This window comes from Dendropsophus ebraccatus, chromosome 4 (assembly GCF_027789765.1).
Source record: "Dendropsophus ebraccatus isolate aDenEbr1 chromosome 4, aDenEbr1.pat, whole genome shotgun sequence".
NCBI classification, from domain to species: Eukaryota; Metazoa; Chordata; class Amphibia; order Anura; family Hylidae; genus Dendropsophus; species Dendropsophus ebraccatus.
Window position 1 is genome coordinate 7246444 of NC_091457.1, and position 17871 is coordinate 7264314.

Here is a 17871-nt window from a genome sequence, read left to right on the forward strand (position 1 = left end):
CCATATTACAGAGCCTTATACCAGACTCCATATTACAGAGCTGTATACCAGACTCCATAGCACAGAGCTTTATACCAGACTCCATAGCGCAGAGCTTTATACCAGACTCCATAGCACAGAGCCTTATACCAGACTCCATATTACAGAGCTTTATACCAGACTCCATAGCGCAGAGCTTTATACCAGACTCCATATTACAGAGCTTTATACCAGACTCCATAGCGCAGAGCCTTATACCAGACTCCATATTACAGAGCTTTATACCAGACTCCATAGCGCAGAGCTTTATACCAGACTCCATATTACAGAGCTTTATACCAGACTCCATATTACAGAGCTTTATACCAGACTCCATAGCACAGAGCTGTATACCAGACTCCATAGCGCAGAGCTTTATACCAGACTCCATAGAGCAGAGCTTTATACCAGACTCCATATTGCAGAGCTTTATACCAGACTCCATATTACAGAGCTTTATACCAGACTCCATAGCACAGAGCTGTATACCAGACTCCATAGCACAGAGCTTTATACCAGACTCCATATTACAGAGCTTTATACCAGACTCCATAGCGCAGAGCTTTATACCAGACTCCATATTACAGAGCTTTATACCAGACTCCATATTACAGAGCTTTATACCAGACTCCATAGCACAGAGCCTTATACCAGACTCCATATTACAGAGCTGTATACCAGACTCCATATTACAGAGCTTTATACCAGACTCCATAGCGCAGAGCTTTATACCAGACTCCATATTACAGAGCTTTATACCAGACTCCATATTACAGAGCTTTATACCAGACTCCATAGCACAGAGCCTTATACCAGACTCCATATTACAGAGCCTTATACCAGACTCCATATTACAGAGCTGTATACCAGACTCCATATTACAGAGCCTTATACCAGACTCCATATTACAGAGCCTTATACCAGACTCCATATTACAGAGCCTTATACCAGACTCCATATTACAGAGCTTTATACCAGACTCCATAGCGCAGCGCTTTATACCAGACTCCATAGCGCAGAGCTTTATACCTACTCTATACACCACCACAAGGTTTGGGTTCATTGTGTCCATGTAGATGGCGGTAACATCCAGCACATCTCCGGGTCGTCTCATTACTCCGATGAAGAATAATGCTGCACACGGCGGGCACACAGGTGGCATCTCAGGATCAGTAATGTATGTACACAGTGACCCCACCAGCAGAATAGTGAGTGCAGCTCTGGGGTATAATACAGGATGTAACTCAGGATCAGTAATGTAATGTATGTACACAGTGACCCCACCAGCAGAATAGTGAGTGCAGCTCTGGGGTATAATACAGGATGTAACTCAGGATCAGTAATGTCATGTATGTACACAGTGACCCCACCAGTAGAATAGTGAGTGCAGCTCTGGGGTATAATACAGGATGTAACTCAGGATCAGTAATGTCATGTATGTACACTGTGACCCCACCAGCAGAATAGTGAGTGCAGCTCTGGAGTATAATACAGCACAGGATCAGTAATGTATGTACACAGTGACCCCACCAGCAGAATAGTGAGTGCAGCTCTGAGGTATAATACAGGATGTAACTCAGGATCAGTAATGTATGTACACAGTGACCCCACCAGCAGAATAGTGAGTGCAGCTCTGAGGTATAATACAGGATGTGACACGATTCATTTTAAATCCAAATTTTGCTCAATTTTTTTTCCCTATGACCTAATTCTGATTGCTTGCAGTTACTTCTAGGGGGAGCTATCTGCACATGGATTCATGCAGCAATGGTTGCACTGATTAGGAGCTTTCCTCTGTAGCAGCTGCGTGCCGTCTCTATGACAGTGTCCCTGCAGGCAGGTGAAGCAGTGCTGTGCCGGCCCCGTAGCAGTCCTGCACCCCGCCAGCTCCAGTGTATGGTGCCTATTGCAGCAGGACACATCTGTCATCTAGTTTGTAACAAATGCCAAATGGGATAGTGAATATTTCCGTTCACTGACTGCAAGCAGATCCACTATAGCCCCAGCTATTAGAGGCTACACGGTATATACAGGCCTCTAGGTGAATTGGGGCCTATGGATACGCTTATGGGGGTACTACAACAAAAATCTTTTTCTTTCAAATCAACTGGTGTCAGAAAGCCACATAGATTTGTAATTTACTGTTTTTTACTGCTTCCAGTACTTATCAGCTGCTGTATGTCCTGCAGGAAGTGGTGTATTCTCTCCAGTCTGACACAGTGCTCTCTGCTGCCACCTCTGTCCATGTCAGGAACTGTCCAGAGCAGGAGAGGTTTTCTATGGGGATTTGCTGCAGCTATGGACAGAGGTGGCAGCAGAGAGCCCTGTGTCAGACTGGAGAGAATACACCACTTCCTGCAGGGCATACAGCAGCTGATAAGTACCGGAAGACTGGAGATTTTTAAATAGCAGTAAATTACAAATCTATATAACTTTCTGACACCAGTTGATTTGAAAGAAAAAGGTTTTCCCCGGAGTTCCCCTTTAACACATTTTTTGTCACTTTAGTTCCCCCCTAATAAATATCCCGCTTCCCTCCTTCCAGGTTGGGATCATGACCTTCCTTTTCCCCCGATCCTTCGCTGTTTTGCTGCGCAGGATCATGTGACCACATTGGGCGCCCCTCCGCACCCTGACGTATTAACCCTCTCAGTGCCGGTTAGGTAACGTTCCCATAGGGTTAATAATCCCAGTAACCCTTTCCTGACCCTGGCCCGGTCCTCCAGGTGAGCGGCCATTGTGTCCCTGCTGGCAGCCGGCAGATAGAAGCGCCTTGGAGGGGGTGCTTAGAGCGCCCTGTCCCGCCGGGGGTTAACAGTCTGGGCCGCGTCTTCCAGATGGTGTCTTACAGTAACACGACTCATATTGTTTAGATTATCCCGCTGCAAATCCACTTCCTTATTTCCCTTTTATGGTAGTAAGTGCGGAGAATGGCTTCCAGATGTGAGGCGGCGAGGACGAGCGCTGGCGTCCCATCAGAACGCTCCGCTACACGCCTGATCGGACAGATAAAAATACAGAGCGCCGCCGCCGCCGTGTAGGATGTCAGCGCAAGAAGACGGCCAGCAACAGCACAAACCCCGCCCACTCTCAGGGGTCCGAGGGCTTAGCATTTTTAGAGGGTTTTCTTAAAGGGGAACCTATCTTATTAGTCAGATGGTGTCTGACAAGTCCGGTTTTGCCCTTCTCCCCTGTGGTCGGTGTCCTGGCGGGATAGTGTAGTCACAGGTGGTCAGAGCAGTGTAGTGACCCTCCCGAATAGTGGTAGGACCCACCACCCACAGAAAGGGGAATGTCTCCAGGTTTCGGTGGACGTGCTGTGCAGGTGGTAGCCAGTAATCACGGACTCTGATAACGTTGACTTGGTTTTGGTAGAAGAAAAATAAACAACCTGCGGCCATGTATTGACCTTTCCTATAGTCTTCACACCGCCTGATGCTCACTAGCTTTGGCGGAACCGTACTAATGGGTGACACAGGCCCCAGACCCTGTTACCTGGGATGAGCAGAATGGTTAAGGTTTCCTAAGTACACTCGTGCTGCAAGATGGAGTTCATAGACTTTAGGTAACTTTTCTCTACCCGGATGAGTTCCTAGCTCTTTGGCTCTTTTGAGGATACTGTCCTGCACTGCAGTGACTCCTAGTCCACGGCGTGGGTTGAGCTGATCTATTGGTAGTCCTCTCTTGAAGGGTTTAGCACGGCATCACACAACGTGGTGGTGCTTCAAGGAAGAAGTTGGTAAACGGCTCTGTCCTGTATCCTACTCATGCGGGGTACTGACTAAGACTGCGATTTGTTATGGGGGCCTGGCAGAGGGCCAGGGCCAAGGTAGAACCACGGTGGAGAGCTATCTGAGCTGTGTCCTTTCTCCACCAAAGCTCGGCTAAGACTCCTCCTTCACCCAAGGGACTAACTTCCTAACCAGCGTGTAAAGTGCGCTGTGGTTGGGTGGAAAGAATGTAATATAAGAGCAGAAAGGGAAGAGGTAGGAGAGAAGAAGGAGAGAAGAAAGCAAGGATCCTACTGGTCCACAGAATCTGGTACACACAAACACAATAACCTTTTGAGACACTTCAGCTGTGCAGCTTCCACACTTCAGTTATACAATACAGCGACATCTAGTGGTCATCTATAGTAACACTTAAGCTGCAGTAGGACTACCAAAAGTACAGACTTTAATGAAGAGTGTGGATAATAGTAACACCCCTAGTGGGACACCACAATACAGTCACCTCTCCCCCCCCCCCCCCCCCCCCAGCCTGACATGGCTGATACCAGAGAGTAATAGAGTATCACAGTGGCAATAACATGTGTTTATATTCAGTCTGACACAGTGCTCTCTGCTGACATCTCTGGCCGAGACAGGAACTCTCTCGGTTTTCTATGAATCCCCATAGAAAACCTCTCCTGCTCTGGACAATTCCTGACATGGACAGAGGTGGCAGCAGAGAGCACTGTGTAAGACTGGAGAGGATACACCACTTCCTGCAGGACATACAGAAGCTGATAAGTACTGGAAGATGGGAGATTTTTACATTACAAATCTGTATTACTTTCTGACACCAGTTGATTTGAAAGTTTTTTGCTGGAGTTCCCCTGTAAGTTTTTTTTTATTGCAGCTAGACTCTACTGAAGTGAATGGGACATAGCTGTAATACCACACAGCACCTGTAGACAGGTGGGGCGCTGTTGGCGAAAGGATTTACTAATTCTGGACGACCCTCCTGCCCCATGTCTGAGCCTCTGCTCTGGCTCTCCTCTCTCCAGATGTTTGCGTCCTCTCAGAATCGCCGGCCGGGCGGATCCTTCTGGGCTACAGGGGGAAGATACGCTGAGGCAGCAAAGATATAATTAGATTTCCTCGACCAGACGGCGTTTTCGTCTTCCTCAGCAGCAGCAGCGCGGGGGCTTCATGGACATCAGACAAAATATTGGCACAACGCATCTCGTGCTGTGGAGCACCCCCAAACCGCTGCAGATGGTCGCCGTCAGCTAAGGGGAATATTCCTTAAAGGGGAAGTTCACCAAAATAATTTTCGTTTAAATCAACTGGTGTTAGAAAGGACCAGAGATTTATAATTAAGTTCTATTAAACATCTCCAGTCTCCCAGTACTTATCAGCTGCTGTATGTCCTGCAGGAAGTGGTGTATTCTCTCCAGTGTGACACAGTGCTCTCTGCTGTCAGTTCCTGACATGGACAGAGGTGGCAGCAGAGAGCACTGTGTCACACTGGAGAGAATACACCACTTCCTGCAGGACATACAGCAGCTGATAAGTACTGGAAGACTGGAGTGTAATGTCTGCAGTGTAATGTCTATTCTAATGATAACATGTAATATATAGACACCAGGGGAGGCTGCAGCGCTAGTGACACAGACAGCTCCCCCCAGTATAATGTCTATTCTAATGGTAACATGTAATATATAGACATCAGGGGAGGCTGCAGCACTAGTGACACAGACAGCTCCCCCAGTGTAATGTCTATTCTAATGGTAACATGTATTATATAGACATCAGAGGAGGCTGCAGCACTAGTGACACAGACAGCTGCCCCGATGTAACGTCTATTCTAATGGTAACATGTAATATATAGACATCAGGGGAGGCTGCAGCACTAGTAACACAGACAGCTCCCCCCAATGTAATGTCTATTCTAATGGTAACATGTAATATATAGACACCAGGGGAGGCTGCAGCACTAGTGACACAGACAGCTCCCCCAGTGTAATGTCTAGTCTAATGGTAACATGTAATATATAGACATCAGGGGAGGCTGCAGCGCTAGTGACACAGACAGCTCCCCCCAGTGTAATGTCTATTCTAATGGTAACATGTATTATATAGACATCAGGGGAGGCTGCAGCGCTAGTGACACAGACAGCTCCCCCCAGTGTAATGTCTATACTAATGGTAACATGTATTAGAGCTGCACTGATACTTTTATTACATGTTTTTATTGGATACAAATGTATCAGACTCTCAGTAACAGCAAGCAGGGATCCTGATAACATTCTATTCACTTGCTTGGAGCAAATTCCCACATTAGATATTTGTCCCAGTTAAATCTGCAGCATGAAGGTAGAGGGCGCCATTTCTCTACACAGTATAGTGTATCACCTGCGCTCTCCCCCAGGATCCTGGTTTCGGGGAGCTGGCGGTCAGCGAGTTCACTTTGCAGTAAATATGCTGAGTGTGCCGGGCTGGAACTAATGGAAACACTCGAGTTCTGGAGCTGATATCAGATTTTGGGACAAGCACTTCCCCAGCTGTCTGCTTGGCAGCCGCCTCCGCCGTGTTCCAGTGTACAAGTGTGTTCAGGGTAATGAGAGCAGAAGGGGAACGTCTGAGCGCTCCACGTGAGGGGCCGGGGTAGGACCCTCACTTTGTAGCCACATCCCTTATCCAGAATTAGAAGAACATAGTTGCTTTCATCCAAAAACAGCGCCACCCCATCCTCAGGTTGTGTTTGGAATTACAAGTAGTAATACTATAAAAGACACCAGGATGACTCGGGCAATGACAGGCATGTCAGGTTCTGTCTAAGATTAGGAAACAATGGCTTCTCTCTCCCATAAGTGGCGCCATCTACCCGTCCATGGCTTGTGTCTGGTATTGCAGCTCCAATAAAGTAAATGGCTGAGCTGCAATACCGCACATGCCCTGAGACATTGGGGGGCACTGTTTTTCCAAAGAAAGCATCCTCTTATTTCTGTTCTGGATGATCAGATGCCGGATAACAGGAATCTATGAGATGAATGGTGCATGAAGCCTTTGTGTAGAATGTCTGATATGTGGGAGAGCAGATGGCACAGATGAAAGTGACAGCTGGGATGGTGGCGGTCTCTGGGAGGGTGGCGGTCTCTGGGATGGTGGTGGCGGTCTCTGGGATGGTGGCGGTCTCTGCGGTGGTTGGGGTCTCTGGGATGGTGGCGGTCTCTGGGATGGGGGGTTTCCCTGGGATGGTGGCGGTTTCTGCGGTGGTGGGGGTCCCTGGGGTGGTGGGGGTCTCTGCGATGGGGGGTTTACCTGGGATGGTGGCGGTCTCTGTGGTGGTAGGGGTCTCTGGGATGGTGGCGGTCTCTGCGGTGGTGGGGGTCTCTGGGATGGTGGCAGCCTCTACGGTGGTAGGGGTCTCTGGGATGGTGACGGTCTCTGCGGTGGTTGGGGTCTCTGCGATGGTGGCAGTCTTTGCGGTGGTGGGGGTCCCTGGGATGGTGGTGGCGGTCTCTGGGATGGTGGCGGTCTCTGGGATGGTGGCGGCCTCTACGGTGGTGGCGGTCTCTGGGATGGTGGCGGTCTCTGCTGTGGTTGAGGTCTCTGGGATGGCGGCAGTCTCTGCGGTGGTGGGGGTCCCTGGGATGGTGGCAGTCTCTGGGATGGTGGCGGTCTCTGGGATGGTGGCGGTCTCTGCGATGGGGAGTTTTCCTGGGATGGTGGCGGTCTCTGCCGTGGTAGGGGTCTCTGGCGATCTCTGCGATGGTGGGGGTCTCTGCGGTGGGGAGTTTCCCTGGGATGGTGGCGGTCTCTGGGATGGTGGCGGTCTCTGCGATGGGGAGTTTTCCTGGGATGGTGGCGGTCTCTGCCGTGGTAGGGGTCTCTGGCGATCTCTGCGATGGTGGGGGTCTCTGCGGTGGGGAGTTTCCCTGGGATGGTGGCGGTCTCTGCCGTGGTAGGGGTCTCTGGGATGGTGGCGGTCTCTGGGATGGTGGCGGTCTCTGCGTTGGTGGGCGTCTCTGCGTTGGTGGGGGTCCCTGGGATGGTGACGGTCTCTGGCATGGTGTCGGTCTCTGGCATGGTCTCTGCCGTGGTAGGGGTCTCTGGGCTGGTGGTGGTCTCTGCGGTGGTTGGGGTCTCTGGGATGGCGGCAGTCTCTGCGGTGGTGGGGGTCCCTGGGATGGTGGCAGTCTCTGGAATGGTGGCGGTCTCTGCGGTGGTGGGGGTCCCTGGGATGGTGGCGGTCTCTGCCGTGGTAGGGGTCTCTGGGATGGTGGCGGTCTCTGGGATGGTGGCGGTCTCTGGGATGGTGGCGGTCTCTGCGATGGGGAGTTTCCCTGGGATGGTGGCGGTCTCTGCCGTGGTAGGGGTCTCTGGGATGGTGGCAGTCTCTGGCATGGTGGCGGTCTCTGGCATGGTGGCGGTCTCTGCGTTGGTGAGGGTCTCTGTGTTGGTGGGGGTCCCTGGGATGGTGACGGTCTCTGCGTTGGTGAGGGTCCCTGGGATGGTGACTGTCTCTGGGATGGTGGCGGTCTCTGGCTTGCTTTCACAGCGCTCTAATATAATGAGACATGACGCTGATGGAGATTACAGGCAGTAATTGCAGCCATGATGTTTCTACATGGTGGATTTGTTTCCCAGCCTAATGCGATATACTGTATAATGTTACGGCCCCATGAAAGATGCGCCTGGCAGGATTTCTCCTGCACTAATGGTTCATTCTGGGGCCCAAGGTGAAATCTGGACCATGAAGTCTGAGAATGGAGAACTACAACTCCCAGCATGCCCGGACAACTACAGGAGCTGAGAACTCCATTTACACAGAATAAGAAAAGATACTGTAATAAGAGAGCGAGAGAAGTGGTACTGTGCACTATTCATCTATACAATAGCAAGATACTGTATGCTGGGAATCACAAGAGAAGTGGTACTGTGCACTATTCATTTGCACAGAATAGGAATATATATATATATATATATACTGGAGATTATAGAACAAGAGAAGTTGTACTGTGCGCTGTTCATTGACACAGAATGGCAGCAGATCCTGATGCTGTGTATTGCTTATTTGCATAGACCAGCAGCACAAATTGATGAGTCTACAATGAGAGAAGTTGTACTGTGTAATGTAGCTACACACAGAATAGCAACACATAGTGAGAAGTTGTACTGTGCAGGCAATGCTTTCACCCAGCTTTCCCAGACTCCTGAATGGTAATGTGTTGTATGCATTCTCTATTGGTTGTCACCCAGCTTTCCCAGGATCCTGAATGGACCTGTGTTGTATACATGATATATTGGTTGTCATCCAGCTTTCCCAGGATCCTGAATGGACATGTATTGTATGCATGCTATATTGGTTGTCACCCAGCTTTCCCAGACTCCTGAATGGACTTGTGTTGTATGCATTCTCTATTGGTTGTCACACAGCTTTCCCAGGAACCTGAATGGACCTGTGTTGTATACATGATATATTGGTTGTCACCCAGCTTTCCCAGGATCCTGAATGGACATGTGTTGTATGCATTCTCTATTGGTTGTCACCCAGCTTTCCCAGGATAGTGAATGGACATGTGTTGTACATTTGTTATATTGGTTGTCACCCAGCTTTCCCAGACTCCTGAATGGACATGTGTTGTTATATTGGTTGTCACCCAGCTTTCCCGGTCACAGATGTAGTGTGGGGCGCCCCCTATAGATGAGCGTTGTGCAGCCTGTGAGGCTGTTGATCTGTATTCCGGCTGAGTCTGGCTGCTTCATGGCGGCTGCTCGGATACGTTACCTCTGGGCTGGAGCTCGCAGATGCTGGGAGGCCGTGTTCCACCGCTCTGCACATTATCCGTGATTCTCCTGTGGCTCCATATTAAATTATCCAGGCGACCAGTCAGAGCTCCCAGCGCTGCCAGAGAAGATGGGATTTAGTGTCCTTGTCCTCGCCGGCCGGCCCTGACCGTCATTTAACCATCAATCCGTGCGCAGAAAACATGCCCGTGTCTGGGTGGATGGACAATGGGTTGCGGAGCTCTGTGTTCTAAAGGTAAGACGCCATATCTGAGGGGGTGCAGGGGATGATGGTGGTTATACTACCTGGCGTCCTCACGACTGTCTCTGAACCATTTATAGCAACTACGCCAAACTTAAAGGGGCCAGAGCAAAGTCTAAGTCAGGGCTCCCCAATCTCTGGCTCTCCACTACTACAACTCCCATCATGCACAGACAGGCTAAGGGTTCCAAGGTATGATGGGAGTTGTAATTTTGCAGCAGCTGGGGAGCCAGATCTTGGGGAACACTGGTCTATGGGTTCTCAGAGTTCATTATGTAGCAGAGCTGTGTTTTCCATTTGGCACAGTATATGGCAATATAAGGATGAGCACAGTCAGCTCTGCTGCATGTCAGTACACAGTTGCAGGATGGATCATCAGACTTTTTAGGGCTGCGCCGTACATCATGATGATAAATTCGGCTCTGCGCCATCCTGTTGCATTTAACGCTGACTCGAACTCTCCGGGGATGCATAAAACATGATGATGGCGGCCGCAGCTAGATGTAGCAGAGCTCACAAGAACATTGTGGTAACAAACACAGCTCTGCGTTATCCAGATGATCCCTTAACTCTTCCCTTTGGATGACTGCAATCCTATAGAAAGCCGCCTGTGACATATCAGGATTGCTTCTGATAAATGGGAAACCCAGCTCTGCTATGTCAGTGGATATGTTATATGTATACATGGTAAGGGGCTCTATAAACTCTAAAGAGACCCATGACTTTCATTTGTGGAGTGCTGCTCTGAAGTTGCAGATAATACACTCAGTACAATGCTGGTGTGAACCCACTGCACCTAACGAACTTAGAATTTAGTGGGTAATACACCGATTGGATTGCTGCTCTGAAGTCACTGCAGGTAATGCACCCATTGGAGTGCTGCTCTGAAGTCACTGCAGGTAATGCACCCATTGGAGTGCTGCTCTAAAGTCACTGCAGGTAATACACTGATTGGAGTGCTGCTCTGAAACCACTGCAGGTAATGCACCCATTGGAGTTCTGCTCTGAAGCCACTGCAGGTAATGCACCCATTGGAGTGCTGCTCTGAAACCACTGCAGGTAATGAACCAATTAGAGTGCTGCTCTGAAGTCACTGCAGGTAATGCACCCATTGGAATGCTGCTCTAAAACTACTGCAGGTAATGCACCCATTGGAGTGCTGCTCTGAAGCTACTGCAGGTAATGCACCCATTGGAGTGCTGCTCTGAAACCACTGCAGGTAATGAACCAATTAGAGTGCTGCTCTGAAGCCACTGCAGGTAATGCACCAATTGGAGTTCTGCTCTGAAGTCACTGCAGGAAATGCATCCATTGGAGTGCTGTGCTGAAGTTACTGCAGGTAATGCACCAATTGGAGTGCTGCTCTGAAGTCACAGCAGGTAATGCACCCATTGGAGTTCTGCGCTGAAGTTACTGCAGGTAATGCACCCATTGGAGTGCTGTGCTGAAGTTACTGCAGGTAATGCAACCATTGGAGTGCTGTTCTGAAGCCACTGCAATGTATGCAGGCATTGAAGTGCAGCTCTGAAGCCATTGCAGCTTATGCAGAGATTCTCTCCAGCCATTGCAGCTAATTCTCTCAGTGAAGTGCTGCTCTGGAGGCATCCTGCAGTTGGCTAATCCCTGTGATTGCATTGTCAGCCTCAGAAGCTGGTCCTGGCAGGCTGGGGGGTCAGTGTTATGCAGAGATTGCTGCTGGCAGACCTGTCCCTGTGCTCTGTGAGCTCCCTACATGTGTCCCTGTATAATGACATCATCCTGTGCTCTGTGAGCTCCCTGCATGTGTCCCTGTATAATGACATCATCCTGTGCTCTGTGAGCTCCCTGCATGTGTCCCCATATAATGACATCATCCTGTGCTCTGTGAGCTCTCTGCATGTGTCCCTGTATAATGACATCATCCTGTGCTCTGTGAGCTCCCTGCATGTGTCCCCATATAATGACATCATCCTGTGCTCTGTGAGCTCCCTGCATGTGTCCCCATATAATGACATCATCCTGTGCTCTGTGAGCTCCCTGCATGTGTCCCCATATAATGACATCATCCTGTGCTCTGTGAGCTCTCTGCATGTGTCCCTGTATAATGACATCATCCCGTGCTCTGTGAGCTCTCTGCATGTGTCCCCATATAATGACATCATCCTGTGCTCTGTGAGCTCCCTGCATGTGTCCCTGTATAATGACATCATCCTGTGCTCTGTGAGCTCCCTGCATGTGTCCCTGTATAATGACATCATCCTGTGCTCTGTGAGCTCCCTGCATGTGCCCCTGTATAATGACATCATCCTGTGCTCTGTGAGCTCCCTGCATGTGTCCCTGTATAATGACATCATCCTGTGCTCTGTGAGCTCCCTGCATGTGTCCCCATATAATGACATCATCCTGTGCTCTGTGAGCTCCCTGCATCTGTCCCCATATAATGACATCATCCTGTGCTCTGTGAGCTCCCTGCATGTGTCCCTGTATAATGACATCATCCTGTGCTCTGTGAGCTCCCTGCATGTGTCCACATATAATGACATCATCCTGTGCTCTGTGAGCTCCCTGCATGTGTCCCTATATAATGACATCATCCTGTGCTCTGTGAGCTCCCTGCATGTGTCCCCATATAATGACATCATCCTGTGCTCTGTGAGCTCCCTGCATGTGTCCCCATATAATGACATCATCCTGTGCTCTGTGAGCTCCCTGCATGTGTCCCCATATAATGACATCATCCCGTGCTCTGTGAGCTCCCTGCATGTGTCCCTGTATAATGACATCATCCTGTGCTCTGTGAGCTCCCTGCATGTGTCCCCATATAATGACATCATCCCGTGCTCTGTGAGCTCCCTGCATGTGTCCCTGTATAATGACATCATCCTGTGCTCTGTCCCTGAGGAAGCACATAAAGATTTGTGGAGCAGTTTGCATATTTACTTGGCCGTGAATCAGCAGATAATGGGACAGGAGCGACGTCCCCGCGCACAATCATTTCCGGGAAAAGACTTTCAATTAAATGAGAATCTGTGTGTTCTGTGCTGTTACCTGCCAGAGCCGGTATACATGGTGGGAGAACCGGGGAAGTACTGAAAACGGGAGAGCCGGAATACATAGTGGAAGAACCGGGGAAGTACTGAAAACGGGAGAGCCGGAATACATGGTGGGAGAATCAGGGAATTACTGAAAACGGGAGAGCCGGAATACATGGTGGGAGAACCGGGAAGTACTGAAAATGGGAGAGCCGGAATACATGGTGGGAAGTACTGAAAATGGGAGAACCGGAATACATGGTGGGAGAACCAGGGGAGTACTGGAAATGGGAGAGCCGGAATACATGGTGAAAGAACCGGGGGAAGTACTGGAAATAGAGCCGGAATACATGGTGGGAGAACCGGGGGAAGTACTGGAAATAGGAGAGCCGGAATACATGGTGGGAGAACCGGGGGAAGTACTGGAAATAGGAGAGCCGGAATACATGGTGGGAGAACCGGGGGAAGTACTGGAAACGGGAGAGCCGGAATACATGGTGGGAGAACCGGGGGAAGTACTGGAAATAGGAGAGCCGGAATACATGGTGGGAGAACCAGGGAATACTGGAAATGGGAGAGCCGGAATACATGGTGGGAGAACCAGGGAATACTGGAAACGAGAGAGCCGGAATACATGGTGGGAGAACCGGGGGAAGTCCTGGAAATAGGAGAGCCGGAATACATGGTGGGAGAACCAGGGAATACTGGAAACGGGAGAGCTGGCATACTAGGCAGGAAAACTGGGAGGAAGTACTGAAAATAGGTGCACTGGCATACTGAGAGGGAGAATCGGGGGAGTACTGTAAACTGTAGAGACGACATACCGGGCGAGAGAACCTTCTTACACCTGTATTTGGGTCACATTTAAGGATATGGAGACTTTTGCAACCATTGTTGCTGTTTTCTGCAACTATGGAGTCCTAGAGATTTGTTGGATAAATATAGAAGGATCAGGAGATCTGCCGCACTAATAACCTGCCCAGCTACATCCAAACTAATGGAAAACTCATCTGCCAAGCATCCGGATTGTTCTCCCCCCAACTATCTCTTTACCCCCATTACCAATGTCATGACAGTATCACTATTATCAGTGCCCCATTATATGTCCCCACAGTACCCATTACCAGTGTCCTCACAGTATCACTATTATCAGTGCCCCATTATATGTCCCCACTGTACCCATTACCAATGTCATGACAGTATCACTATTATCAGTGCCCCATTATATGTCCCCACAGTACCCATTACCAGTGTCGTCACAATATCACTATTATCAGTGCCCCATTATATGTCCCCACAGTACCCATTACCAATGTCATGACAGTATCACTATTATCAGTGCCCCATTATATGTCCCCACAGTACCCATTACCAATGTCATGACAGTATCACTATTATCAGTGCCCCATTATATGTCCCCACAGTACCCATTACCAGTGTCGTCACAATATCACTATTATCAGTGCCCCGTTATATGTCCCCACAGTACCCATTACCAGTGTCCTCACAGTATCACTATTATCAGTGCCCCATTATATGTCCCCACAGTACCCATTACCAGTGTCGTCACAGTATCACTATTATCAGTGCCCCACAGTGCCCATTATCAATTCCCACCACAGTGCCCCCCTTTAGTGCTATAACATTTCCCCCCTTTATCAGTGCCAACATAGTAACCCCATTATCAGTGCCCCCACAGAACCAAAAGGGCAAAGGAAGTGCCCTCTTTACCAGTGCCACCAGTGTGCCCCCTTCCCCAGTAGTAAGTACATGAATATGATGCATGATGAATAAGATTTTTTTGTACTGACTGGAGTATCCAGCGCCTCTGCAGACGGCAAGCACCCCAGATCATCTGATCACCGACCATCCATCACCTACTTCTTGTTAATCCTTTCAGTGTGTTCTTCATCAGACTACAAAGGGTTTGGATGTAGTCTGTTACCATGGAGACGTATAGATCAGTATAGGAGCTGGATACAGGCAGCTATTGGTTTTGGTTATATCTTGTGCTGAGGCAACCATATTCTTCTTTTCAGTGTCGGATCTCCAAGAAGAAGGAATCAATGCCATCAACCTGCCCCTCAACCCCATCCCATATGAACTGGACCCGGAGGACACCATGCTGGGTGAGTGACCCCCCTCTCCCTGCTATATCCACCATGTTTATTATGACTGGTATAACATGTGGTTTTATATATATATTATGTGGAATATTTTCCCTACAGAGGAGAATGAGGTGAGGACTATGATTGACCCGTATTCCCGCAGCGACCCCCGGCTACAGGAGCTTATGAAGGTAAAGCCTATTGACTGTGTTTTGCTATGTGACTAAAACTTAAAGGGGTTATCCAGGATTAGAAAAACATGTCTGTCTTCTTCTGGAAACAGCGCCTCTTCTAGTCTCAGGTTGTGTGTGGTATTGCAGCCTAGTTCCATTAAAGGGTTTGTTCACCAAAAAATGTTTTCTTTCAAATCAATCGGTGCCAGAAAGTGAAAGAGGTTTGTAATTTACTTCTAGTGAAAAACCTCCAGTCTTCCAGTACTTATTAGGTGCTGTATGTCCTGCAGGAAGTGGTGTATTCTCTCCAGTCTGACACAGTGCTCTCTGCTGCCACCTCTGTCCATGTCAGGAACTGTCCAGAGCAGGAGAGGTTTTCTATAGGGATTTGCTGCTGCTCTGGACAGTTCCTGACATGGACAGAGGTGGCAGCAGAGAGCACTGTGTCAGACTGGAGAGAATACACCACTTCCTGCAGGACATACAGCAGCTGATAAGTACTGGAAGACTGGAGAGAATACACCACTTCCTGCAAGACATACAGCAGAAGTAAATTACAAATCTTTATAACTTTCCAACACCAGCCGATACGAAAAAATGTTGCCGGATTTCCCCTTTAAGCCAACGTTGACCCCGTGGCTATAACTCCCAGCAGCGACTACTCCCAGTATTGTCCCATTTCACCCATTATCTGATAATGTAGCTTCTAACTAGCGCTGGTAAGACAATGGCGGCCACAGACAATGGCGCTTTTATGTGAATCGTTTCTCGTCTCTGTGTATTGTTCTGCGCATTAACCAATTTCTACACAATGCAGGAGAATTTTGTGCGCGGCCGTTAAGTGCCCGTTTAGCTGTTCCTTCCCGTGATCCCGGAGCGCAGTCTGAATAGCGTCCGTGTAACGTGTTTATCACGCCATAATAATAATCATCATTGTATTAGAGATTGGTCAGTGCGCCATTCTTGGGGGCGGAGGAGTAAGCAGTGTGGCAGCAATCATCCTGTCTCTGACTCCGTTCTGTTTCCCCGGTGTTCTCCATGACACGAGGCCGCTAATGTGTGCGCCCCCTGTCTGTCCGCCAGGTCCTGATTGACTGGATTAATGATGTGCTGGTGGGGGAGAGGATCATCGTCAAGGACCTCTCCGAGGATCTCTATGACGGCCAGGTGCTGCAGAAACTCTTTGGTAAGAAACAGACCTGGTGTCAGTACATTATATATATATATATATATATATATATATATATATATATATATATACCTGGTGTCAGTACATTATACATTATATACCTGGTGTCAGTACATTATATATATACCTGGTGTCAGTACATTATACATTATATACCTGGTGTCAGTACATTATATATATACCTGGTGTCAGTACATTATACATTATATACCTGGTGTCAGTACATTATATATATATATATATATACCTGGTGTCAGTACATTATATATATATACCTGGTGTCAGTACATTATACATTATATACCTGGTGTCAGTACATTATACATTATATACCTGGTGTCAGTACATTATACATTATATACCTGGTGTCAGTACATTATATATATATATATATATATATATATATATATATATATATACCTGGTGTCAGTACATTATATATATATATATATATATATATACCTGGTGTCAGTACATTATATACCTGGTGTCAGTACATTATATATATATACCTGGTGTCAGTACATTATATATATATATACCTGGTGTCAGTACATTATACATTATATACCTGGTGTCAGTACATTATACATTATATACCTGGTGTCAGTACATTATATATATATATACCTGGTGTCAGTACATTATATACCTGGTGTCAGTACATTATATATATATACCTGTTGTCAGTACATTATATACCTGGTGTCAGTACATTATACATTATATACCTGGTGTCAGTATATTATACAGTATCTCCTCTATATTCTGGGTGACGTCTCTCCTGACACTGTTGGCGCTATGACCTCCCGGTGACCTCCGCTCCATCCTCCTCCTCCTCTGCAGCCGCTGTTATTACCTGTGACCCTTTCTGTGTTTTATCTGAGTCTCATTGATTTCCTATGTAATATGTAATATCCCTGCAGCTCTCAGCGTCTCCCGCTGTCCTCTCCTCCGGCTTTCATCTCTGTGTCCTCCAGCCGCACTCACTCTGCATCGGGCAGCATCACTCCCATTGCCTGTAATATACAGATGTATAGATTTCTGTCTATTATAGTTACTATATTATAATTATTATTATTATTACACACATTGCATAGGAAGCTGCTGCAGCCTTCACCTGCAGAGTGCTGTATGCAGCTCCTCTTCTCCTCTGCCTGTGTCAGTGTCAGTATTGATTTCATACTCATGAAGCAGGCAGCTCAGGATGAACACCCCTCTAAGTGCTGCGATCGATGCCTTTCCCCGCCATAGCTCTTCACTCTCTTCTTGTCTTTGAATGCAGAGAAGCTGGAGGGCGAGAAGCTGAACGTGGCAGAAGTCACCCAGTCCGAGATCGCTCAGAAGCAGAAGCTGCAGACCGTCTTGGAGAAGATCAATGAGACCCTGAAACTTCCTCCCAGGAACATTAAGTGGAATGTGGACTGTGAGTCCCGGCTCCATCTCCTCGCAGACATTTCACCTTAATGAAAAGCACTTTACCAAGTGCTACAACATATCGATAGCGGATACGGGGATACAGGCTGCTCGTCTGCTGCCGTCCCTCTCCGCCCGCTATACAGGAGCAAACACATAGCAGCAGCTAGAAGTGAAGGGCATCTAGAGGTTTGCGA

At 48.3% G+C, this 17871-nt stretch overlaps 1 protein-coding gene across 1 annotated transcript in view; it reads left to right on the forward strand.

Annotated features, from left to right (window-relative positions):
• Window positions 1-17871, forward strand: part of PARVA (parvin alpha) — a 34292-nt gene that overhangs the window by 4442 nt on the left and 11979 nt on the right. Inside the window, exons 2-5 of the mRNA XM_069965070.1 lie at window positions 14828-14917; window positions 15017-15087; window positions 16153-16255; window positions 17544-17684. Of these exons, the coding sequence (XP_069821171.1) occupies window positions 14828-14917; window positions 15017-15087; window positions 16153-16255; window positions 17544-17684 (405 nt within the window). The remainder of the gene's footprint in view (window positions 1-14827; window positions 14918-15016; window positions 15088-16152; window positions 16256-17543; window positions 17685-17871) is intronic.